Source organism: Syngnathus typhle, linkage group LG1, assembly GCF_033458585.1.
Source record: "Syngnathus typhle isolate RoL2023-S1 ecotype Sweden linkage group LG1, RoL_Styp_1.0, whole genome shotgun sequence".
Lineage (NCBI taxonomy): Eukaryota > Metazoa > Chordata > Actinopteri > Syngnathiformes > Syngnathidae > Syngnathus > Syngnathus typhle.
Window position 1 is genome coordinate 2,016,170 of NC_083738.1, and position 25,675 is coordinate 2,041,844.

The 25,675-nt window shown below is 42.8% G+C and overlaps 1 protein-coding gene across 29 annotated transcripts in view; it reads right to left on the reverse strand.

The window, feature by feature from the left end:
• The window catches only part of uvssa (UV-stimulated scaffold protein A), a 230,011-nt gene that overhangs the window by 61,959 nt on the left and 142,377 nt on the right, over positions 1-25,675 (reverse strand). Inside the window, exon 9 of one of the 29 annotated variants that reach the window (XM_061285357.1) lies at positions 18,244-18,444. The exons of the other annotated variants lie outside the window; for them this stretch is intronic. Within the exon in view, the coding sequence (XP_061141341.1) occupies positions 18,259-18,444 (186 nt within the window). The 3' untranslated portion in view covers positions 18,244-18,258. Of the gene's footprint in view, positions 1-18,243; positions 18,445-25,675 lie in introns of those variants that run through there. 29 annotated transcript variants of the gene reach the window in all.

A 25,675-nucleotide genomic window follows, 5' to 3' on the forward strand; every position in this document is an offset into this window, starting at 1 on the left:
TGTATGTCCCCAAGCGGAATCATATAATTATTAAATAGAATTGGTCCGACTACCGATCCCTGTGGGACACCAGACGTAACATTATAGAGCTCAGAGGTCGCATTGCCGTGGACCACTCGATGCGTCCTGTCTGATAGATAGGAATAGAACCAGCCTAATGCTGACCCTAAAATACCAACACAGCTTTTAAGATGCTCTAATAAAATATTGAAATCTACAGTGTCGAAGGCAGCACTAAGCTCGAGTAATAACAATACCGATGAAGTGTTTGAATCCCTAGCTATGAGGAGATCATTAGTCACTTTAGCAAGTGCTGTCTCGGTGGAATGATTAGCTCTAAAACCAGACTGAAAAGATTCATATCGATTATTGGCGACCATGTAGTCAATAAGCTGCTGCGCTACTACTTTTTCAAGAAGTTTTGCTATGAATGGGAGATTTGAAACCCGCCTATAATTACTGAGACAGTCGAGATTTGGTCGCTTAAGTAGCGGTTTAATGATAGTGGTTTTAAAGGCTGTTGGTACTATCCCCGAGGAGACAGACAGAATAATTATATTTAAAATTTGAAATAATTCTTTAAATAGTTTGGCTGGAAGAGGGTCAAGTAAACATGTTGTTTGTTCAGCCACACTAACCATTTGTGTAAGCCTTTCAAGGGACACGCTTTTAAAATTTGACAGGGTTATTGCATGATCGTCAGCCGGTAATCGGCAGTCTCGACTGAGCGATTTGAATGGTCAACTTGATCTCATCCCTAATGGATTCAATCTTCCGAGTGAAAAATTTCATGAGCTCGTCAGCTGAGTGGAAGGAGCTATCGGAGGTCGGCTGACGTAGTGTTAGCTTTGCCCCTGTAACGGATGAGTATTTAGGATTGTTTTTATTGAGATTAATAACTTGCAAGAAATAATTAGTTTTTGCTAAGATAAGCGCATCTTTATATTTCAGGAGGCTGTCACGTCATGCCTGATGGATAACCTCAAGTTTGGTTAAACGCCATTTGCGCTCATGCTTTCTACACAATTGCTTAAGCGTACGTGTTTCATCTGTGAACCACGGAGTAGGCATTCTACGGCGGGTTTTCAGACGTAGTGGCATTTAACAATGTCGCATTGAATTCATTTGTAAGATTATCAATAGAGCCGAAATATGCAGGAAATATGGCAGTTGCCGGCAACAGTAACTCAGATAGCGCAGTCGCACTTACGGAGTTAATATTGAGGCTGCTGTAATTCTGATTGCACTCTTGTCTTTGACAAAGAACTAAAATTTCATATTTTATTAAGTAAAGATCAGACATAACAGTAGTATATGGCAGTACTGTTATATTTGAAGTTGCCAGTCCTTGGGATAATACTAGATCTAAGGTATTTCCATTCTTATGCGTTGCTGCCCGTACGGCTTGCGTAAAACCAAACGTATCAGTTAAAGTCTGAAACGCCGAAGTAAGTGGGTCTGTCAGTAAATTCGTGTGGATATTGAAATCACCCATAATTATTATATTATTATTATTATTATTATTAATTAATCACCGCATTTGTCACTAGATCAGCCACGGATTCTGAAAATTCATCCAGGAAGCCACAGTAAGCCCTGGGTAGATGGTAAATAACAGCAAGATAAAATGACGGTAAAGCGGTGGATCGGAAAGTGAGAACTTCAAATGTTTTAAATACGTTAATCGAACAAGGCCTAAATCTAAGCTCGGAATTAGAGATGAGGGCGACACACCCTCCCTTTTTTCGAGGACGCGCCACCTGCGAGCTCACAGAATTTGGAGGCGAGGCCTCGTTAAGCATCAGCAGTTCATTAAGTTTTAACCAGGTCTCCCAAAGACCAAAAACGTTTAGATTATGTTCCGTGATGAGGTCATTAACGAGAACTGCTTTTGTATGAAGCGATCTAATATTCATAAAACGAAGTTTAAGTGTAATCGGTCGATCAGGGTGCGTATCTATCGAAGGATTTTTAAACGAGATGCGAGTAAGATTGTGTTCTCTAGGCCTCACATAACCTCTCAAATGTTTATTAGCACACCGGGTAGATACGACCATAGGAATTTGATAGTGAATATTCAGCAAACATGTAATATTATCTGGAACAGGCACCGTTTCATCAACGAGACCGGTCAGGGTGGAGTAATTGGATGTGTCTACTACCTCAGTAGAAAGTGTGTCGATGAATACTGTAGCACTATTCAGATTGTGACGCTCTAGTCTACACAAGGGACTGTGTATGCTGGGAATCTAGCCTAGCGCTAGTTACCTTTAACTTAACTGACTTCAAACCCATCCTAACAGGTGGCCTAGTAACCTGTGACCCGGCCTGGTCTAAAGTGACCTGTCATGTATGGCTCAAACAGAAATCTACCGTAAATTTCGGACTATAAGTCGCGTTTTTTTTCATAGTTTGGGTGGGGGGGGCGACTTATACTCAGGAGCGACTTATACGTTTTTTTTTCACAAAGTTTTACTTGATCATTAACACATCACTTACTTACAAGTATAGTTGACCACTTCACGTTATTTTTAGTATAGTTGATCACTTCATATGCTTTGATATCATTATCTTGAACATATTCAAAGCATGAAAATAGAGAGAAAAAATCAAATAAAGTAATTAACTCTTTAAAGCGCCATGCGGTCCTCTGAGGATGCCATCTGCTCTGCCCTCCACTCGGCCCTCACCCACCTGGAGAGAAGGGACTCGTATGTGAGATTGCTGTTTGTGGACTTCAGTTCTGCCTTCAACACCATTGTGCCACAACGCCTCATCAGCAAACTTGACACGCTGGGCCTCAGTACCTACCTCTGCAACTGGCTACTGGACTTCCTCTGTCAGAGGCCACAGGTAGTACGTGTTGGCGACAAAATCTCCGCCAGCATTACGCTGAGCACGGGGGCCCCCCAAGGCTGTGTGCTCAGTCCGCTGCTCTTCACCCTCCTGACGCATGACTGCACTGCAACCTACAGCGACAACCGTATAGTGAAGTTTGCTGACGACACGACTCTGGTGGGTCTCATCACCAAGGGAGACGAGACTCAATACAGGCTGGAGGTTGACCTTCTGACCACGTGGTGCAGGGACAACAACCTCCTGCTGAACGTCGACAAGACCAAGGAGATTGTTGTGGACTTCCGGAAGGGTCACACCTAACACCTGCCGCTGACCATCGACGGTGCTGTGGTGGAGAGAGTGAGCAGCGCCAAGTTCCTGGGGGTGCACATCAGTGAGGATCTCTCCTGGTCCACTAACACCGCATCACTGACAAAGAAAGCCCAGCGCCGCCTGTACTTCCTGCGGAAACTCAGGCGAGCGAGCGCCCCTCCGGCCGTCATGACTACATTTTACCGCGGCACCATTGAGAGCGTCCTCTCCAGCTGTATTGCTGTTTGGGGTGGCGGCTGCACTGACTACAACTTGAAGGCCCTGCAGCGCATAGTGAATACGGCTGGTAAGATTATTGGTGCTTCGCTCCCCTCCTTGAAGGACATTTACACCTCCCATCTCACCCGCAAGGCGACCCTGATTGTGAGTGATGTGAGTCACCCCGCTCACTCTTTGTTCGAGCTTCTGCCCTCTGGGAAGAGGTACAGAAGCCTGCGCTCCCGCACCACCAGACTCTCAAACCGCTTCATACTCCAGGCTGTCAGGATCCTGAACTCGCTTCCCCGTTCTGCGTAGCGTTCTGTACTTTTACTGTCTGTATGCACACTGGCTTTTATTCGTTGTGTTATCTATTTAAAGTTTTTTTCCGTGTATAGTGCGCCCCCCTGTATAATACGCACCCTAAAAATGGCATGCTGATGCTGGAAAAAAGCCTGTACCCATGTATAACAGTATATTCATTGTGTTATCTATTTATTTATTATTTATTGTTAGTCTTATTATTTATTGTTTGTGCCTTCTTGTTTTTTATATTGCGTCGTTTACTTGTATGTCTATAGTGTAATATGTTTTGTCACCGTGGGATAGGGAAAACGTAATTTCGATCTCTTTGTGTGTCTCGGCATGTGAAGATGTTGACAATAAAGCAGACTTTGACTTTGTTTGGTATTTAAGTCCTGTCTGCCCCTCGCTCACCGTCGGATCATTGCATGTGTTACTGTCATGATGTCTGTTTGGTTTCTGTTCCTGTCTTTGGTAATGTCACCCTGTCTTTTTGTTCCACGTCTTTGTCGGTCAGTCCTGTTGTTGGTTTTGTTGTACCATGATTTTCTTAAAAAAAAAAAAAAAAAATTTAAAAAAAATTGTACCCATATAATGCGCACTCCAGATTTTAGGACAATAAATTAGTTAAATTTCGCGCATTATACACGGAAAAAAACGGTATACTTGATGTAAGTGCTCAGTTTTTATTGATGTCAAAGGCAGCTACATTTGATACTTTTTATCTCTTACACGTTATAAAACGTCTGACACATATGTACACAACATCACATTCTTGACCTCAACATCTCGAAAGTCCATATTCCACAGAAAGGCCAACAATTGTGACTGTTGTCGAAGATAGCAACATGAGCATTCACGTCAGAGTTCATCAGGTTCTCAGATCATTTGTGTGTTCTATTTGCAAAATTCCAAAACTACGTACAGTGGATTAAAATATATATAAATATATATAATATTAAAGTTAAAATATATATCGTAATTTTCGGACTATAAGTCGCGTTTTTCTTCATAGTTTTGGTGGGGGGGCGACTTATACTCAGGAGCGACTTATATAAAGTGCCTTGTGAAAGTATTCGGCCCCCTTGAACCTTTCAACATTTTGCGACATTTCAGGTTTCAAACATAAAGATATAAAAGTACATTTTTTTGTCAAGAATCAACAACAAGTTGGACACAATCGTGAAGTGGAACGAAATTTATTGGATAATTTAAACTTTTTTAACAAATAAAAAACTGAAAAGTGGGGCTTGCAATATTATTCGGCCCCCTTGCGCTAATACTTTGTAGCGCCACCTTTTGCTGCAATTACAGCTGCAAGTCGCTTGGGGTATGTCTCTATCAGTTTTGCACATCGAGAGACTGGAATTCTTGCCCATTCTTCCTTGCAAAACAGCTCGAGCTCAGTGAGCTTGGATGGAGAGCGTTTGTGAACAGCGGTCTTCAGCTCTTTCCACAGATTCTCGATTGGATTCAGGTCCGGACTTTTACTTGGCCACTCTAACACCTGGATACGTCTATTTGTGAACCATTCCATTGTAGATTTGGATTTATGTTTTGCATTATGTCCTGTTGGAAGATAAATCTCCGTCCCAGTCTCAGGTCTTTTGCAGACTCCAACAGGTTTTCTTCCAGAATGGTCCTGTATTTGGCTCCATGAATCTTCCCATCAATTTTAGCCATCTTCCCTGTCCCTGCTGAAGAAAAGCAGGCCCAAACTATGATGCTGCCACCACCATGTTTGACAGTGGGGATGGTGTGTTCAGGGTGATGAGCTGTGTTGCTTTTAAGCCAAACATATTGTTTTGCATTGTGGCCAAAAAGTTCGATTTAGGTTTCATCTGACCAGAGCACCTTCTTCCACATGTTTGGTGTGTCTCCCAGGTAGCTTGTGGCAAACTTTAAACGAGACTTTTTATGGATATCTTTGAGAAATGGCTTTCTTCTTGCCACTCTTCCAAAAAGGCCAGATTTGTGCAGTGCACGACTGATTGTTGTCCTATGGACAGACTCTCCCACCTCAGCTGTAGTTATCTGCAGTTCATCCAGAGTGATCATGGGCCTCTTGGCTGCATCTCTGATCAGTCTTCTCCTTGTTTGAGATGAAAGTTTGGAGGGACGGCCGGGTCTTGGTAGATTTGCAGTGGTCTGATACTCCTTCCATTTCAATATAATTGCTTGCACAGTGATCCTTGAGATGTTTAAAGCTTGGGAAATCTTTTTGTATCCAAATCCGGCTTTAAACCTCTCCACAACAGTATCCCGGACCTGCCTGGTGTGTTCCTTTGTCTTCATGGTACTCTCTGTGCTTTAAACAGAACCTTGAGACTATCAAAGAGCAGGTGCATTTATACGGAGACTTGATTACACACAGGAGCATTCTATTTATCATCATCAGTCATTTAGGACAACATTGGATCATTAAAAGATCCTCACTGAACTTCTGGAGTTTGCTGCACTGAAAGTAAAGGGGCCGAATAATATTGCACGCCCCACTTTTCAGTTTTTTATTTGTTAAAAAGGTTTAAATTATCCAATAAATTTCGTTCTTGACAAAAAAAATAAAATTTTATATCTTTATGTTTGAGGCCTGAAATGTGGCGAAATGTTGAAAGGTTCAAGGGGGGCGGATACTTTCGCAAGGCACTGTATGTTTTTTTTCACAGATTTTTACTTTATCATTAACACATCACTTACTTACAAGTATAGTTGACCACTTCACATGTTATTTTTAGTATAGTTGATCACTTCACATGCTTTGATATCTTTATCGTGAACATATTCAAAACATGAAAAATAGAGAGAAAAAATCAAATAAAGTAATTAACACTTTAAAGTGCCATATCCTCTGGACATGTCCTCTGTCACCAGGATGACATAAAGGACGAGAAATTTGATCAATGGATTTAATGATTTGGAGTAACACAATTTACACTCCGGAGCGATTTATAGTCCGAAAATTACGGTATATAAAAAAAATATATATATATATACGGTATATATATATATATATACGTATATACATATGTATATTTATATATATAGAGAGAGAAAAAATCTCCAATATGCAGCATTCTACTGTTTCTATTAAAACATTTTCATGCTGACCTAAAACAATTTTGAAATGATGAGCAAGCATAATACTTTCAAATCAGAGCATGGAAGTGATGCGTATGTGGGTAAGGACTAAACTCCAAATTCATTTTTTGAGAGAGAGAGAGAGAGAGAGAGAGAGAGAGAGAGAGAGATATTCTACTGTTTCTATTAAAACATTTTTCATGCTGACCTAAAACACTTTTGAAATGATGAGCATAATGACTTTCAAATCAGAGCATGAAAGTGATGCGTATGTGGATAATGACTAAACTGAAGTCCATTTTGACCTGTACAGATAATGTTATAATTTTAAGAAAGAGTATTGGTCTTCTTAGACTACACAACATCGTTGTCACCTACAATGGTCACGCTGTCAGACTACAAGATAAATATTCAGTGTATTGGAGGGTCGTCATGTCGGGGGGGAGAGAGAGACCTCTACAAATCTTTCCTCCATATCGTGGCCCACCGGAGAGCAGCTGAGGTACTGTCCGTTCCTTTCTATTCCATTTTGTTTGTTTCTGTGTGCCATGTCCAAACTCTCATCCTGAGTAGGAGGGCACTCTTTTCCGATGTTTTCAATGCCCAAGAACCAGTCGAAGGACGACGTAGGTTATGTCACACTATGCAGCAAGACAAACAAAAATTCTGACATGCCAGACTTTCGTTGTTAGGGTTGACAAATTATCTTGATCGTATGATTATGCTGGAATGTAGACTAGAATTATTAACTTTGTTAAAACCTTTCACCTTTCCTTGACTCTGGAAAGTTTCCACATTCAGTTGTTGAAACTTTCCAAATGGTGTGGAAACATTCTTGCTTAGTTATCTAAAACGCTCCTCTAGTTTCTGTTTCCACAACCTTGTATAACAAAGAGCTTAGACCCTCTGCACTGATTAACCAGTTGCTGAGGTGACCACCAAACATGTCCACTCTCACCCCCACCCTGTTTTCTCAATAAATATGCTCTTGCAAGGGGCCTAAGTCAGATTACTTTTCGATCACCTTGTATGCTACAAGGTGAAAAAGGTTTTCTCCACTTGCAAGTGCTAAAAGGGCATACTGTCTCCCGTGTGGTTCTTGCAAATAAGTTAGAGTAAACGTCACTCTAACATTCGTCATAGTGGTTGTGAACTGTCCTAGACACCAGACGTCAAATCGTTGAGAATGTCACACTTCACGGCCCACGACACATCAAGACAACTCAAAACACACATTTCTGTCAGCTCATTATCGAGTTAGTACTTGGTGTAATCTGACGTCGGAATTAGTAAAAGCTAAACAACACTTCTGAAATCATTAGTAACAATTTCAAAAATCCACTCTCGTTGTAGACAAACTCACATATCCCCCAATAGGGGCTGGGCAATATTTGATGATCAATATCATAAGAGACAAGTGGTCAATACCAACATAAAATGCAAATTTAAACATTGAAATGTATCCTTGTAATATATGACTGCTTGGCAACTTTGCACAAATACTTTTTAATGGCTCATGGGTCAAGTAGCTGTTCACCACTGTGTCTTCATGTGTGCTTAAACATCAGACATGTTATATGTCCTGTGAAACCTCACTGAAATCTAGCGAGGCAGCCTTTTGCCTGCTCTGAACCCCTCGGCACCCTCCCCCTCTCTCTCCAGTCTCCTTTTTGCAGTAATATTTTTCTCTCTGCTGCCACTTCTCATTAATGACCTAACAGATCACACTACCTATGCAATAAAGTTTTATCAAATTGTGGTGAAATTACAAACACAACTAGGGGTCATTCACAATTCATCAACATTTTCCAAACTGTACAAAGTGTACTCTTTCAGGACCCCCTCCCTTCCTACAAAAAAAATCTTGACTTTTTCGAGGCATTTCGCCTGGTATATTATACTCTACGTATATCTTACAGTGAGTGAATAGACCATCCATCCATCCATCCATCCATCCATCCATCCATCCATCCATCCATCCATCCATCCATCCATCCATCCATCCATGATACCGCTTGTCCCCACGGGGGTCGCAGCCGTGCTGGAGGCTATCCCAGCAGTCATCGAGCAGTAGGCGCGGGACACCCTGAACTAGTTGCCAGTCAATCAATCGCAGGGCAGTGAGTACACTACATAAAAAAAATGTTTTTACTTTCTTGTCAAAACATTATGTATTGTTTTACTCAATAAACATGTAGATATTGAAGTAGAATATTTTCTTATTTTCTTTAGCGCCTGTAAGCAGCAGGAGCCACCTTAAAATCTTTCCAAAGCAATTGAATATTTGGTATGTATCCATCACACCCTCAACACAAAGAATAAGATCTAACGTTTTTTTCCATGTATAATGCGAAAAATGTAACAAATTTATTGTCCTAAAATTTTGGGTGCGTATTATAAATGGGTACAACCATTTTTGAAGAAAATCTCCCTCGAAATATATCTTGAAATCACCTTTCTTCTTGTTTGTTGTCAATCGCGCATCGCATTCGGCCATCCTGCCCAACACACTTAGTCAGTAAAATTCATAATTGACGACACATCATTTGATGCGGTGATGCAATCCTTGATGGTGTGTTATTGTCAAATATTGTTTTTTAATCTCCATCGCAGACCGGATATCATACGGAGGCCGCCATGACAGTATGCGCAGAACGGATGCGCAAGACACGTCAGCTATATAAAGAGCGAGAGTTCAGTTTTCTTCCTATTAGTTTCAATTCACAGTTTAATTAGCAGTTTCAATCAGCAAATAACAAAATGCGTATTACAGGTAATATTTTATTTCACAACACTTTGCCTTGTTCCTTTCTTCTCTGCTGTTCACTTCAAACACGCTCCATACGAACACAATGCTCTCGTATCAGACGTTTGCTCGATCACCTGCTTGTTTGCTGTCACAATGTACCCTACACAAATCCGAAACATTTGTTGCGGCTCCGAGTCACAACGAGGGGCAAGTTTTGGTTTCCAAGGGTGTTTTTATTCCTCTTCAACTTCTCTCCCATACAGAGCCGCCTTTTTCACATGTCCGCACGTTACTTTCCTCTCTTTTCATTTTAACCTAACTGATCGCGGTGGTGCCTTTATGGGCAGTCGGAGAAATCAACGGCAACAAAAAAAAATACATCCAGCCTAGTTAAGAAATCACTAGAAAGATCACCATGACGATTGTGAATAATAAATAAATAATTATTATATATATTATATATATTATTATTATAATAATAAATAATTGTGATAGATAACTGGAACATCACTCAAATATTGGTGATCCCGTTGAGAGTCTCACACATTTCTTCGCTATCGAGTTTGCTACTGCATGCGTAGTGATACTGAGCGGTAGAATAACATCCGGTTGTTCCCAAAGATGATCTTTTTTCTGAAATAATTTTACGTTTACGGACTTAAGTAGGAGTCAAAATTTGGGAAACAGAAACAATGGTGACAACGGTTGATTTCTAAAGATTAGAGAAAGGTGGAAAACAATTTTCCAATAAAAGAAGAGAGTAATCTTTTTTTGGTACATTCCATGTTTACACAGCTGTGAAACACAATACTCTGTGGGCCTTGAAAGATCAGTCAAACTACTCTAAAACACCTGGCATTATTGAGTTGGCTGCTTGGAACAAGGCTGGCAGTGAATATCGTAATTGTTTGGAAAGGTTTTAACCCTTCTGAACCAGCTGCATTTTCTGGGCATGGGACCATCATATAGTTTCAAGTGCCTTGTGCCCCTGGCCTCTACAGGTGCAAACATTTGCCAGTTAATCAACAAGGAATTTATTGTCCAAATAATTGATCATTTTGTTATCAGAGTAATTGTTTAGAGCCTTGTTCAATTTAAAATTGCATTTCATCCTCTCAACAGTAAACATTCTCAGACTTCTGTCGTCCTCCATGAATGCAGATTACTATGGATAACAATTTTTTCCTTTTTTTGCTGCATACCAAACCGGTCACTGAATCAACATTAATATGTGTGGATTTTATGCATTTGAAGCATCATTCTGTTTTTGTGGAAAGGAATGCAAATTATAAAAATAATCATGAGTTGCAGCCCTAATATTTCTCACATATTTGTTTTATAAAAAGTGAATGGAATTATTGATATACTCCGACATATTTAACAATTAGATGTACAGAAAAACCTACCCAATGACCTAAATAGCACTTTAAAACAAGACTGATGTTGGGCTGTCTTTAAAAGCAGGAAACAATTTGGTGTTGCACTGACAACTGCTACCCTGACTTGAATTGTCTGTTGACAAGTTAGATGGGACCACATTTAAAAATCGATTCAATCTTATGAACTGAAATTTAAATGGACTACATTGTGATGGGCATTCAGTGAAGTAGCTATTTATATGGTAATGTAGCCTGGCCTGCCAAGTTCCGGCAAATGATTACCACATTGAATGCGTGAGAGACAGTGTGTGTGTGTGTGTGTGATTGTGTGTGTGTGTGCGTGTGTGTGTGCGCGTGTGTGTGTGTGTGTGTGTGTGTGTGTGTGTGTGTGTGTGTGGTATGTCTACATACAGTCAATATTCGGATTAAGGTCAGAATTCGGGTTCTGAAACAGTCGAAATAACAACAATGAAACACTAACAATGAAATGTATATACTCACTTTGTGTCAAAGACGCACACGATTACAGCAACATACTAAGTCGATACCAGCAACCTTTAACTTACCGCTGCGCACAAGTGAATGGGTATAATGTCTAGACCCCGAATGTAAGACGACACCCACTTTTTCAGTCTTATTTCAATGCAAACATCACCTTATATTCGTGCCAATACCGTATTTAAATATAGGGACTCAAACGGCGACGCACATCAATGTCATACAGCAGGCACGTCCAAAGTCCGGCACGCGGCTTTGGTCTCATAATGTATTATTTAGGGCCCGCCTGCACTGTCAAACTGAATAAAAAAAAATCAGGAAACTTGAAATTATAATTTCTGCTATTACAACGAGGTGGCAGCATCACCCTTCTCCACTCCTTTCTGCCATGGAGACTGCAAATAAAACCAGGAAAGTTGACATTGAGGGCCGTCGCTTTCAAGAGAAATGGGAATTACAATACTTCTTCACTGAAAAGCAAGGCAATTGTGTTTGTCTAATTTGTAAAGAGACGGTTGCCTTATTTAAGGATTTGAACCTAAACAGACACTATCAGACTAAACATGCTAACACAGTGGTCCCCAACCACCGGGCTGTGGACCGGTACCGGTCCGTGGGTCACTTGGTACCGGGCCGCCAAGCGGCACAGGGAAAAATGATTTTCTTCTATCGACAATTAATTCAGGTCAAGACGCTCGTCCCGGTCACGTGACATGTTTCCAGTCGAGCCCGCAAAGCTAGCAAAAATGAGTAAAAATTCATTTTGAAAAATACAAAAGAACTGGCGATTGTTTCCCAATTACATCCGTCAGTACATCTGTGTCTCTTGACACAGGTCAAGACGCTCGTTCCGGTCAAGTGACATGTCACCCCAGTCGAGCCTGCGAAGCAAGCAAAAATGAGCAAGAATCAGAATTGTTTGGAAAGCTTCTTCCGAAAAGGAAAAAAGCCCAATGAGGAGACGGAAGAAGAAGAGGCTACAACTTCTAAAAAAAAAGAAAGCTGCATTTAAAAGAAAATTTCAGAAGTCCTACTACGCCACAGGTGACTCTGAAGCGCTAAGCCTACTCTGCACAATATAATAATAATAATAATAATAATAATAATAATAACTAGAATTTTGCAATTTCTGGAGAAATTGCGTGTGAAGGCGAAATGTATGAATAACTTCTTCGGGGAATGCTGCTGAACGATGTTGAAACGTGTTGAATTACTTGAGAAATGTAGAATATTTGGAGAACCAGCTCAGTGGGCTAGTGGTTAGAGTGTCCCCCCTGAGACTGGAAGGTTGTGGGTTCAAACCCCGGCCGTGTCATACCAAAGACTGCAAAAATGGGACCCATTGCCTCCCTGCTTGGCACTCAGCATTAAGGGTTGGAATTGGGGGTTAGAAGGAGTGGAGCTCTTTACAAGCCCTAGGCTTCGTCTCCCTCCTTGCACAGTTATTGATATAATAATATGTGCTAAACAATAAACTAACTAAACTAACTAACTAAATTTGTGGTGAATTTCAAAATAAAAGATGTGAAGTTTTTGGTAAGTTGTGGAATAGGTAGAAAAATGATGAACAGTTGAAAGTTGGAATGGGTTGAATCGGTTGAAAAATGTAGAAATGAGAAGGGAAAAAGGAAATATTGGAGAATTGGGTGTGAATTTCAAAATAAAACATGTGAAGTTTTTGGTAAGTGGGAAGTTGTGGAATACCGTTTTTTTCCGTGTATAGTGCGCAAAATTTAACTAATTTATTGTCCTAAAATCTGGGGTGCGCATTATACATGGGTACAAAAAAAATGTAATTTTTTTTTATTTTTTATTTTTTATTTTTTTTTTTTAAGTCCCAATGATCGTCACACACGTAGGGAGGCAATGGGTCCCATTTTTATAGTCTTTGGTATGGTCTTAACTAGGCTGGATGTAATTTTTTTTGTTGGCGTCGATTTCTCCGACTGCCCATAAACGCACCACCGCGCTCCGTGCGCGCACGGGACAGCAAACGAGCAGGTGATCGAGCAAGCGTCTGATACGAGAGCATTGCGGTCGCATGCAGCGTGTTTGAAGTGAACAGCAGAGAAGAAAGGCAAAGTGTTGTGAAATAAAATGCACAGAACGGATGCGCAAGACACGTCAGCTATATAAAGAGCGAGAGTTGTTTTCTTCCTATTAGTTTCAATTCACAGTTTAATTAGCAGTTTCAATCAGCAAATAACAAAATGCGTATTACAGGTAATATTTTATTTCACAACACTTTGCCTTGTTCCTTTCGTCTCTGCTGTTCATTTCAAACACGCTCCATACGACCGCAATGCTCTTGTATCAGACGCTCGCTCGATCACCTGCTAGTTTGCTGTCTGTCACAATGTACCCTACACAAATCCGAAACATTTGTTGCGGCTCCAAGTCACGACGAGGGGCAAGTTTTGGTTTCCAAGGGTGTTTTTATTCCTCTTCAACGTCTCTCCCATACAGAGCCGCCTCTTTCTACTGCGCGCACGGAGCGCGGTGGTGCGTTTACGGGCAGTCGGAGAAATCAACGCCAACAAAAAAAATTACATCCAGCCGAGTTAAGACCATACCAAAGACTATAAAAATGGGACCCATTGCCTCCCTGCGTGTGTGACGATCATTGGGACATAAAAAAAAAAAAAAAAAAATATTTAAATTTTTTTTTAAAAAAAATCATAAAAATTGGGTGCGTATTATACATGGGTACAAGCTTTTTTCCAGCATCAGCATGCCATTCTTAGGGTGCGTACTATACATGGGGGCGCACTATACACGGAAAAAAACGGTAGTTTATATATCGTTGTATGGGCCTGTGGAATAATTTGAACTGCGGCGCGGCACACGGCATTGTTGACAAAGGATGATCGATAGATTTAAGGAATTGGAGTGACACAGATGGTTTTATAAACGTGTTATTTATGCAATTGTTTTTTTAAATAACTGAATGTTACGTCAGGCCCGTTCTCAGCTACTCGTTTGTGTTTGTCACGTTAGCATACCGTATCGTTTAGCCTGTAGTTGCTCGTTCATGTCTGTTCTTGGTGTTGGATTTTGGCGAATAGATTGCCCCCCAAAATGCGATTTATACTCCGGAGCGACTTATATATGGGGTTTTTTTCCACATTTTTGGGCATTTTATGGCTGGTGCGACTTATACTCCGGAGCGACTTATAGTCCGAAAATTACGGTATGTGCCTTGCAATTGGCTGGTAACCAGTTCAGGGTGTATCATGCCTACTGGTTAAAGTCAGCCGGGATAGACTCCAGCACGCCCATGACCCTTGTGAGAATAAGCGTTTCAAATGATGGATGGATGGATATCTCATACTCACATGCACTTTCTACTGTCTTCATTCCCACTATAGTGTTAGAGAGGCGTACAACTGCAGATCCAAAAACACCATGGATACTTTCTAGGGGTGTAAATCGCGGGTTTTGTCACGATACGATATCATATCGATACAAAGAACTACGATACGATATTTGCCGATAGCTTAAAGCCTGCTGCGATTCATTCACGATATATCGCGATATAGTGCTCTACGATCGATTTTTTATTTTTTTTTTTTTAAAAAATATATAGAACAATATCCTGATTTATAACAATTCATACGCAAAATCAACAAGGTACTGCAAACTCTTTACTTAAGAAATTAAAAGAGTATTGCAGTATACAAAGTGCTTATTTTAACACTGAACTTTGATGTCGTGTTTTTTCTTTAAATGTGCGGCGAGATTTGTGCTCCCTGAATATTTGATCACCGCATGGCAGGATTTACAAACTGCACGTGTCTTGTCCGTTGAGCCATCTTTTCTCTGGAATCCAAAGTGCTTCCATACGAATGACTTGAAGCCTAAAGGGGAGCAAATTTCCTCGTCTTTTTGGACACTAGCCATAGCACCAGCCCAGGAGCCGCGTACTAGTTGTCGACTCCCCTTTCACGTGCCTGCTCTGCTCACAACAACGCCGCGCACTGCTCCCTGCTCCCGGAAAGAGGAAGCAAGCAACAATGAACTGGATTTCAAAATAAAGTCGCGTCTAATGTCCGAGGTCAAACACGGCGATATAAATCGATGTTTACGTTTAGCATCGATGCCAATAAATCGTAGAGCATTATATCGATTAATCGATGTGTATCGAGGAATCGTTACACCCCTATATGTATGTATGTGTATATATATAGACTCTATATATATACAACCATCCGCACTCGCGTCGAGGGGCAATTTGGAGTGCTCAATTGGCCATCCAAGTATGTTTTTGGGATGTGGGAGGAAACCGGGGTGCCCGGAGAAAACCCACGCGGGCACAGGGAGAACATACAAACTCCACACAGGGAGGATCGGAAGTGGAATTGAACCCGCACCCTCCCAACTGTGAGCCATATATATACGTACATCCATCCATTTTCTGTACCGCTTTATCCCCACAGGGGTCGCGGGCTTGCCGGAGCCTATCCCAGCTGTCATCAGGCAGTAGGCGGGGGACACCCTGAACTGGTTGCCAGCCAATCACAGGGCACACAGAGACAAACAACCATCCGCACACGCACTCACACCCAGGGGCAATTTGGAGCGCTTAATCGGCCTACCAAAAATTGGGGATGTGGGAGGAAACCGGAGTGCCCGGAGAAAACCCACGCGGACACGGGGAGAACATGCAAACTCCACACAGGGAGAGCCGAAGGTGGAATCGAACCCGCACCCTCCTTACTGTGAGGCGGACGTGCTAGCCAGTGCGCCACTGAGCCGCCCTATATATATATATATGTATATATATATATATATATATATATATATATATATGTATATATATATATATATGTATATATATATATATATGTATATGTATATGTATATATATATATGTATATGTATATGTATATATATATATGTATATATATATATACTGTATGTATATATGTATATATATATATACTGTATGTATATATGTATATATATGTACTGTACTTTCCAAAATTAACTGGACATCAGTGCGCAGGGAGCTTAATTTTGTTCGATTGCACAACCGCAGCACGCCGGGCGCTCAGTGTCGCATTGCTTTAGGAGCGTCTTTGTGTTTTAAGATGGCTTTACTACTCCCGCTTGCTTCCTTTGGAGGCATGATTAGAGTTGATGCAATTATTAGATATTACTTAAAACTAAAAAGGGGAAGGGGTGTATAGTGACTATTGAGAACATCTAATATAGATGTTTATTTTAGGTCTACACATAGACCTAATATAGACAACAAAATTAAATCCATCAAATATGAAATATTAAACCCAGAACCATTCTGAAAGTTGTATAAATAATGTACAGAAGTAGTGATGCTCTGTTTTAAACTACCATTGATCCGTGTGGTTATTTCTATAACCTGATATTAGGGCTATGGAATAACCTAAAATAGATGACAAAATTAAATTCATCAAATATGAAATATTAAACCCTAAACCAGCTGTAAGTTGTATAAATAAGGTACAGAAGTTGTTTTTTTAAACAACCATTGATCCGTGTGAAGTGTGGTTATTTCTGTAACCTGTGACTAAAATTAAATCCATTCATCCATCCATTTTCTATACCGCTTGCCCCCACCATCAGATATAAAATATTAAACCCTAAACCAGCTATAAGTTGTATAAATAATGTACAGAAGTTCTATTGCTTTGTTTTAAACAACTATTGATCCATGTGAAGTGTGGTTATTTCTGTAACCTGATATAGAAGTCTATATTAGGTTATTCAATGGACCTTATACCAGGGGTGGGCAAACTTTTTGACTTGCAGGCCGAATTGGGTTCCAAATTTTGACCGGAGGGCCAAACCAGGAGCAGATGGATGTAGTGTTTGTGTGAAGTAATATAAACGACATGTAAAGGTCATTGCATAAAATGTTTTGGCCTTTTAAAGTTGTCACGTCTCGTCCCCACCCATGTTACTATGTGTCTAGGTCAGTGGTTCTTAACCTTTTTCCTTGTTCGCACCCCATTCAATTCACCAACCAGTTCTCGCACCCCTAACCCTAAATAATTACTATAATAATTGGTTTACTTTACAGCTATAAGGCTTAATTAGCATTATCCCTAATGCCAATTAACACAATGACTTCTTGATTTCCAGAATCTTTCACTTTTTTCAGTTACCCCGAACTGTAAATTTCCCCCAGGGTGTCCTCGCACCCCCTAGAAAGCATTCTCGCACCACCCCCGGTTAAGAACCACTGGTCTAGGTTGTCACGGTTTCTGTCTGTCTGTGTACTCGCCCCTCCCTTCGTGTGTCAACTCACAAACCATGTACTAAAAATCACAGTCACCTGCCTCTGATTACCTGTCTCGTATTTAAGTCCTGTCTGCGTGTCATTTCCTGTCGGATCATTGTTGTCGTACTGTCTTTCTTTTGTCATGTCTTGCTGTCTTGGTGTTTCACGTCCCGGTCAGTCAGTCATTAAGTCATGTCAGTTTGCCTTTTGAGTTTGCTTCAATAAACCCTGGTCCAAGCTGCATTTGGTCGCCCTGCTCCATCCGATCCTTGCCAGAATGATCCGACCACTACAGCGACCAGGGCTTGGACCCCCTCCACCACCAGCTCCCGTCCACGACGCCCGATCCATGTCCGTCGTCCGAGCTTGTTCCACCGCCATGGGCTTCGCGGCCGCCATCAGACTTCGCTCCAGCGACGCCCGACTCGTGGCCGCCAAAGGAGTTCCTCCCGGCGTCATCAGGACCCGCGGCCACCATCGGGCCCCACCCCAGCGTCGCCGGACCCGCAACCATTGCCAGACTTCGATCCAGTTGCGCCGGACCCGCGATTGTCCTTGGCCCGACTGCTGCGGCGCGTGATGGCTCCGCCTTCTGAATCCCGCTGCTCGCGGTACGGACTTCAAGAGTTGCCGCCGATTGCGGTACGGACTTCCAGAGTTGCCGCCAATTGCGGTATGGACTTCCAGAGTTGCCGCTGAGTGCGGTTCGTGTTCCTGAGTTGCCGCCGATTGCGGTTCGTGTTCCAGAGTAGCTGCCGATTGCGGTTCGTGTGGAGGAGAAGACGACAGCCTCCACGTGGCCTCCTCTGCAAGTAGCAAGAAATGGTGCAAGACCAACTTGTGAAACGAATGTCGTCAACCAAACGTCGAGCTCGTCGAGCTCGAGCTGGCAGGCTTAGGACCGGCGGACGGGCAGTCATCCCGACCGTCGAAAACCGAGGCCTGTCAGTGCTTCAACTCAATGTCGAGGGCCTAACAACCGCCAAACTCGAAGTCCTGCGTCACCTGGCTGACTCCCTCGAGGCAGCGGTTCTGCTCCTGCAGGAGACACACTGCACATCCGACAACATCCTCAAGATCCCTGGGTTCCATCTTGCTGGGTCCATCTACAGCAGGGGTCACCAAACTACGGCCCGCGGGCCGGATACGGCCCGCGGGACCGTTTAATCTGGCCCGCCAACCCTGAATAAATTGTATTATTAAACTTTTTTTTTTTTTTTGCTCATTTTGCCTGCAATGACTGCGTTTCCCCAGTAGATGGGGAAGCGCTCGCCTGCGCATTTACTACCGGAAGCCGTGTCAGAAAGCTCGGTGCACACTCACAAGTGCGTGTACGGACATGGCGCACTCGCGCTCTATTTGTATCAGTCCCGAATTTAGAGCGTGGGCTGTGACGACAGCATTCTTGTAATTTGCGCGCTGAGCTTTCAGATGCAGTTTTGCGCTAAAGCCACCCACAAACCTTCCCCTGGAATCCTTCCGTTAAAATGTCGCCCAAGTAAAGCAGTGCCGAGCGTTTAAAAGAGTTGCTAATTTGGCTCGACGTACGCGACGTGACGTTCAGCCACATGAACGTCAACATCTACCCGTCACAGATCGAGGTAAACGGACCAACACCTCGGATCTCGCCTAAGAATTGCCACAACAAATTTTACTCCAGACTATGACGCACTATCAAACTTTAACAAAAAAGACAGCAGTGTCTACAAGCCTACTGGAACCTACAAAAGGATTATAAGGAAGGAACACAAGAACTTTAAGAGACTGCTCATATGTGTCAGAGAGGTTCTGCTCTGACAACTGAGCTGAACTTTTATCTGTTAAGATTGTGCATGGCACAACAGAAAGTTAATGTTCCATGTTTTTTTTTCTATGAAGAACCCAGAGAGAGTTATTTAGTTATTTATTTCCTGTTTTTTCTGTGAAGAACTCAGAGAGGGTTTAGTTATTATTTATTTCATTAATAGTGTTATTATTTGTTTCCTGACTTTTTTTCTGTAAAGAACCTGGAAAGGGTTATTAAATAACCGTTATTTGGTTATGTGTGGCTTTCTGGAAAACAATAATTTTTTTAAGCTCCCCTACGATCGTCACACTTTTTCTGTTACAAACTGCCACCGGCCCGCCATCAGAGAAGGGAAAGGTTATGTGGCCCTCACAGGAAAAAGTTTGGGGACCCCTGATCTACAGCAAGCAACACGGTGTGGCAATGTTCGTCAGCACTGCTCCAGAAGCTGGATATCACCCGTAGGGCCAGATGGACAGAAGTCGTCGAATCAATCGACTTCACCCATTCTAGTCGCAAGGCGTGGCAGACCATCAACCAGCTCACAGGCAGAAATACAACACCCCACAGCTGCCCAGTCACAGCAAATGCCATTGCATCCCATCTCCTGAAGAACGGCCGCTTCCCGGATGCTGACAAAGTTTTTGCCCGACTGATATCGTGTGAGGTGTCTGGCCTCTCGGGAGCGGCCAGTGTCGATTCCAACCTCTCGGGAGAATTCACAGCAGAGGAACTCAGTGAGGCCTTGAGCAAGCTCAAGCCAGGCAAATCCCCTGGCCGTGACAACATCCACCCAGAGCACAACAACATCTGGTTGGCTCTGTGCTTTCTTTACATCATCCTACCGGAGATTAAAGCTCCCAAAGACTTGGCGCCGTGCCTCTGTCATAGCTCTGCCGAAGACCAATCTCGCTGCTCTGTGTCCCATTTAAGATCTTGGAGAAGATGATCCATAGCCGCATCGAGCCAGTGGTGGACTCACAGCTCCCACGGGAACAAGCTGGTTTCCGTCGTGGAAGATCAACAGCAGACCAGGTAACACTACTCTGTCAGGACATCGAGGACAGCTTCCAGGACAGTGAGAAAGCTGGGGTAGTGTACCTGGATCTGACGGCTGCATATGACACCGTGTGGCACCGGGGACTCCACCTGAAGCTGCTGAGGACAATACCAGACCGGCACATGGTGAAGTTCATCATGGAGACAACTTCCAACCGCAGCTTCATCCTCTAGACCAGCAGTGGCCAGTGCAGTAGGCTCAGAAGACTGAGGAACTGGGTACCGCAGGGGTCTGTCCTCTGGCCGATTGTTGGAAAAATGTATATACATGTTATCATGCGTTCTCTTTTTGTTTCTTTATTTCAATATTACGATGAATGCTCTACCGCAATATTACTACGAATATGTGCTTGCTGCTCTGCTTTGCTGTTCTTATGTCTTACCACAGAAAAAGTGTGAGGTTACATCTGGGTCGGCGGGATGCAGCTGCAGAGAAAACAATGCCCTGCAACGGCATTGTGTCTATCAATCATCTTTCTTGGTCGAGTGGCTCACACTCTCGACAGACCGAGCGCTAAGAGCGCCCCTGGTTTCCTGCCCAAGTGGTTGCTGAACTTGCTGAACTCTTAATGCCTCTTCCTATATCGCCATATAAGTATATCACCTGCCGTTTTTTACGTTTACGAAGCAGAGCCTTCGCGCTTCCCCTTTTTTCCCTTAGTGGCTTCTGTTTCACTTTGTGGGTAGGGCAAGTCCAAATAAAAAGAGCAAGGATGCAGACAGACATTAGTGTAGTCATTGTAAGCTGTCTGTACTGCACTCCTTGCGCAAGCTAAGACTCAATATTCTGTCTCACTTGTGGTTTGTCTGCTGATGCTTTTCTCTTAACAGTTATTTAGTCAGTGAATAAAACCTGACAGAAATTGGGGTCTCGTCCGGGATCTCCACATGTCCTGAACGGCTTCCGGCGGGTCTACTCGACGCAGGAAAAAATCCTTGGCCGAGGTAAACAACCCTTTGACGGGACTGCCTCGAGCAGTCCGGCTGGACACCGGGAGGGCTGCCGAGATCATCCGAGGAAAAGAACCAGCGGACTGAAGATGTGACAATATTTGCATGAAGGATAAAAGGCACTGATGAGAAAAAAAGTATAACCAAAACGTCAAAATAGAGGATGACGTTTGCGCAGCGTTGTTTGTTGGTATTGTTTGTGAGCTGTGTCTCTGCTGTATTTGTGCTGTAAGTGTTATGTGTTAAAAGGATGAAATTGGCTCACGTAGGTGCACGAAAGAATTTGCTAGACTGTAGTCTATCTGATTTGCACCACAAAACAAAACCAATTTTGTAAAAATAAGAAGAAAAGAAAGGCAAGCAATTTTTTTTGTGGGCAGAAACTGGTCCACACTGCATTAATGCCTAGCCCTGATGAAACAAAATTTGAGCGATGGAAAGAACTTGCTTTCTGGAATTGGATGAAGCAAAATTATCAAATAAAAACATTTCAAAGCTAAATTTAGGAGAAATAGTCGATTGGTTGTGTCAAGACTACACAAGTTTTTACATTTGAGAATAAGAGAGTGATTGAGTTAGGTAAAGTTAAGAAACAACAACAATTAACTATTATATTAATTTATTGGCAGTTAGTTTGTTGATTTTTCTTTTTCTTTCTTGATTAGTGGATTGGGTTGTCACCTTGAGAAAAGAAAAATTAGGATGGGGAAAACGAGTTGAGAGAACCGGTTACACACGCAGGACGTGTGCACTGGGACACTGAAAAGCATTTTAAAAGGTGTGTCAAATTAAATGATGATGAAATCATGTGAAAATGTCTAATCATTTGCTAGCTGAGTCGCTCCCCATTCGGGGAGGCCAGCCATTTACTTGCTAAGCTAGTTGTGGAAGCAGTAGCTATATGCACGTGTCCAGTGCACACACACGAGACTGATAAGGTGTCAAGAGGCAACAAGCTTGCAGATAGAACCGCAAAACTGCAGCGCAGAAGACAGTTCAAATTTTACATACACAAGAAGCAGATTAAATCACTGACACATTTTTAAAGATGTAAAGCGACAAAGTCCATAGACTGAAAGACTGAAGACAGACCTATCCTACCAAGGAACCTATACAAATGGGCAGCAATATTGAGCCATAGTATGTGTCACATGGCTCAAGAGGAGGGATAGTGGGGCTGGTCAGTCAGCTTTATACAACATACGGATTTGATTCATATTCAAAACAAAATTTCTTTTGTAGAGCTTGTTTAACATGCGCTACACACAATCCACAGGGTTATACTGCCTGGTCATAATAGATGCATTCTCAAAATGGTTTGAATTGGCTTCAACAAAAACACTGAATGCCTTAACAGTGGCAAAAACGTTATGGAAAGAAATACCAATATTTTTTTTATTTTTTTTTTTAGAGAACAAAACCAACAACAGGACTGACCGACAAAGTCGTGGAACAAAAAGACAGGGTGACATTACCAAAGACAGGAACAGAAAGCAAACAGACATCATGACAGTAACACATAAAATAATAATAAAGAATAAAGTCCCAATGATCGTCACACACACACCTGGGTGTGGTGAAATTTGTCCTCTGCATTTAACCCATCCCCGTGTGATTTTAATCCTTCCCCTGGGGGAGAGGGGAGCAGTGAGCAGCAGCGGTGCCGCGCTCGGGAATCAGTTGGTGATCTAACCCCCCAATTCCAACCCTTAATGCTGAGTGCCAAGCAGGGAGGCAATGGGTCCCATTTTTATAGTCTTTGGTATGACCCGGCCGGGGTTTGAACCCACAACCTTCCAGTCTCAGGGCGGACACTCTACCACTAGGCCACTGAGCTGGTTCATCACATGCAATGATCCGACGGTGAGCGAGGGGCAGACAGGACTTAAATACAAAACACGTTACATCGATTGAGGTGACACAGGAAGAGAGGGGCGATGCGAACAGAAACTATGGCAACCTAGACACATAGCAAAACTGGGGACGAGACGTGACAAATGTCCCTCGAAATGAAACTTGAAATCACCAAGTTTTGGTTTCCAAAGGTGTTTTTATTCCTCTTCAACGTCTCTCCCATACAGAGCCGCCTTTTTCACGTCCGCACGCCTCTTTCCAGTGCGCGCACGGAGCGCGGTGGTGCGTTTATGGGCAGTCGGAGAAATCAACGCCAACAAAAAAAATTACATCCGGCCTAGTTAAGACCATACCAAAGACTATAAAAATGGGACCCATTGCCTCCCTGCGTGTGTAACGATCATTGGGACTTAAAAAAAAAAAAAAAAAATTCATAAAAAAAAATTCATAAAAATTGGGTGCGTATTATACATGCGTACAGGCTTTTTTCCAGCATCAGCATGCCATTTTTAGGGTGCGTATTATACATGGGGGCGCACTATACACGGAAAAAAACGGTAATACAGAGATATGAGATTTCAGAAATTAATTCTCATGACAGGACTGGTATAAAGTGTGAAAATGTGCATGGAAAAAACTGAAAGATCATGGACAAAATGTTTAGACCTGGTCAAACTGTACATAAATATTACAAGTACTGTGGGTTTAACCCCGTATAAAAACTGTTTGGGCGACAATATAGATTACCATGTTTTGAAACCAAGTGAGAAACTAAGGATGATTGAAATTTGGTAGAATTAAAAACGAAAAAACAAAAAAAATTCAATGCTGCATTGTAGCAATTTAAAAGATCAATTTGACCTTTACAGGATGATCTGCTGTGTCGGATGTGGACTGCCATGAAAGTATGATGTTTATATGTGTACTTTGTCAACAACCAAAGTCTAAGTGAAAGTCTGCTTTATTGTCAACGTCTTCACATGCCGAGACACACAAAGAGATCGAAATTACGTTTTCTCTATCCCACGGTGACAAGACTTATTACACGATAGACCTACAAGTAAACTACGCAATATAAAAAACAAGAAGGCACAAACAATAAATAATAAGAGTAATAATAAATAATAAATAAACAGATAACACAACAAATAAGAGCCAGTGTGTATACAGACAGTATAAGTACAGGACGCTACGCAGAACGGGGAAGCGAGTTCAGGATCCTGTCAGCCTGGAGTATGAAGCTGTTTGAGAGTCTGGTGGTGCGGGAGCGCAGGCTTCTGTACCTCTTCCCAGAGGGCAGAAGATCGAACAAAGAGTGAGCGGGGTGACTCACATCACTCACAATCGTGGCCGCCTTGCGGGTGAGATGGGAGGTGTAAATGTCCTTCAAGGAGGGGAGTGAAGCACCAATAATCTTACCAGCCGTGTTCACTATGCGCTGCAGGGCCTTCAAGTTGTAGTCAGTGCAGCCGCCACCCCAAACAGCAATACAGCTGGAGAGGACGCTCTCAATGGTGCCGCGGTAAAATGTAGTCATTACGGCTGGAGGAGCGCTCGCTCGCCTGAGTTTCCGCAGGAAGTACAGGCGGCGCTGGGCTTTCTTTGTCAGTGATGCGGTGTTGGTGGACCAGGAGAGATCCTCACTGATGTGCACCCCCAGGAACTTGGCGCTGCTCACTCTCTCCACCACAGCACCGTCGATGGTCAGCAGCAGGTGTTGGGTGTGACCCTTCCGGAAGTCCACAACAATCTCCTTGGTCTTGTCGACGTTCAGCAGGAGGTTGTTGTCCCTGCACCACGTGGTCAGAAGGTCAACCTCCAGCCTGTATTGAGTCTCGTCTCCCTTGGTGATGAGACCCACCAGAGTCGTGTCGTCAGCAAACTTCACTATACGGTTGTCGCTGTAGGTTGCAGTGCAGTCATGCGTCAGGAGGGTGAAGAGCAGCGGACTGAGCAAGCAGCCTTGGGGGCCCCCGTGCTCAGCGTGATGCTGGCGGAGATTTTGTCACCAACACGTACTACCTGTGGCCTCTGACAGAGGAAGTCCAGTAGCCAGTTGCAGAGGTAGGTGCTGAGGCCCAGCGTGTCAAGTTTGCTGATGAGGCGTTGTGGCACAATGGTGTTGAAGGCAGAACTGAAGTCCACAAACAGCAATCTCACATACGAATCCCTTCTCTCTAGGTGGGTGAGGGCTGAGTGGAGGGCAGAGCAGATGGCATTCTCAGAGGACCGTTTGGCTCGGTACGCAAACTGGAAGGGGTCAATGGTGGGGGGGAGAACGGATCGGATGTGCTCCATGACAAGCCGCTCAAAGCACTTCATGATGATGGGCGTAAGTGCCACGGGGCGGTAGTCATTGAAGCAGGACGGAGCGGGTTTCTTCGGCA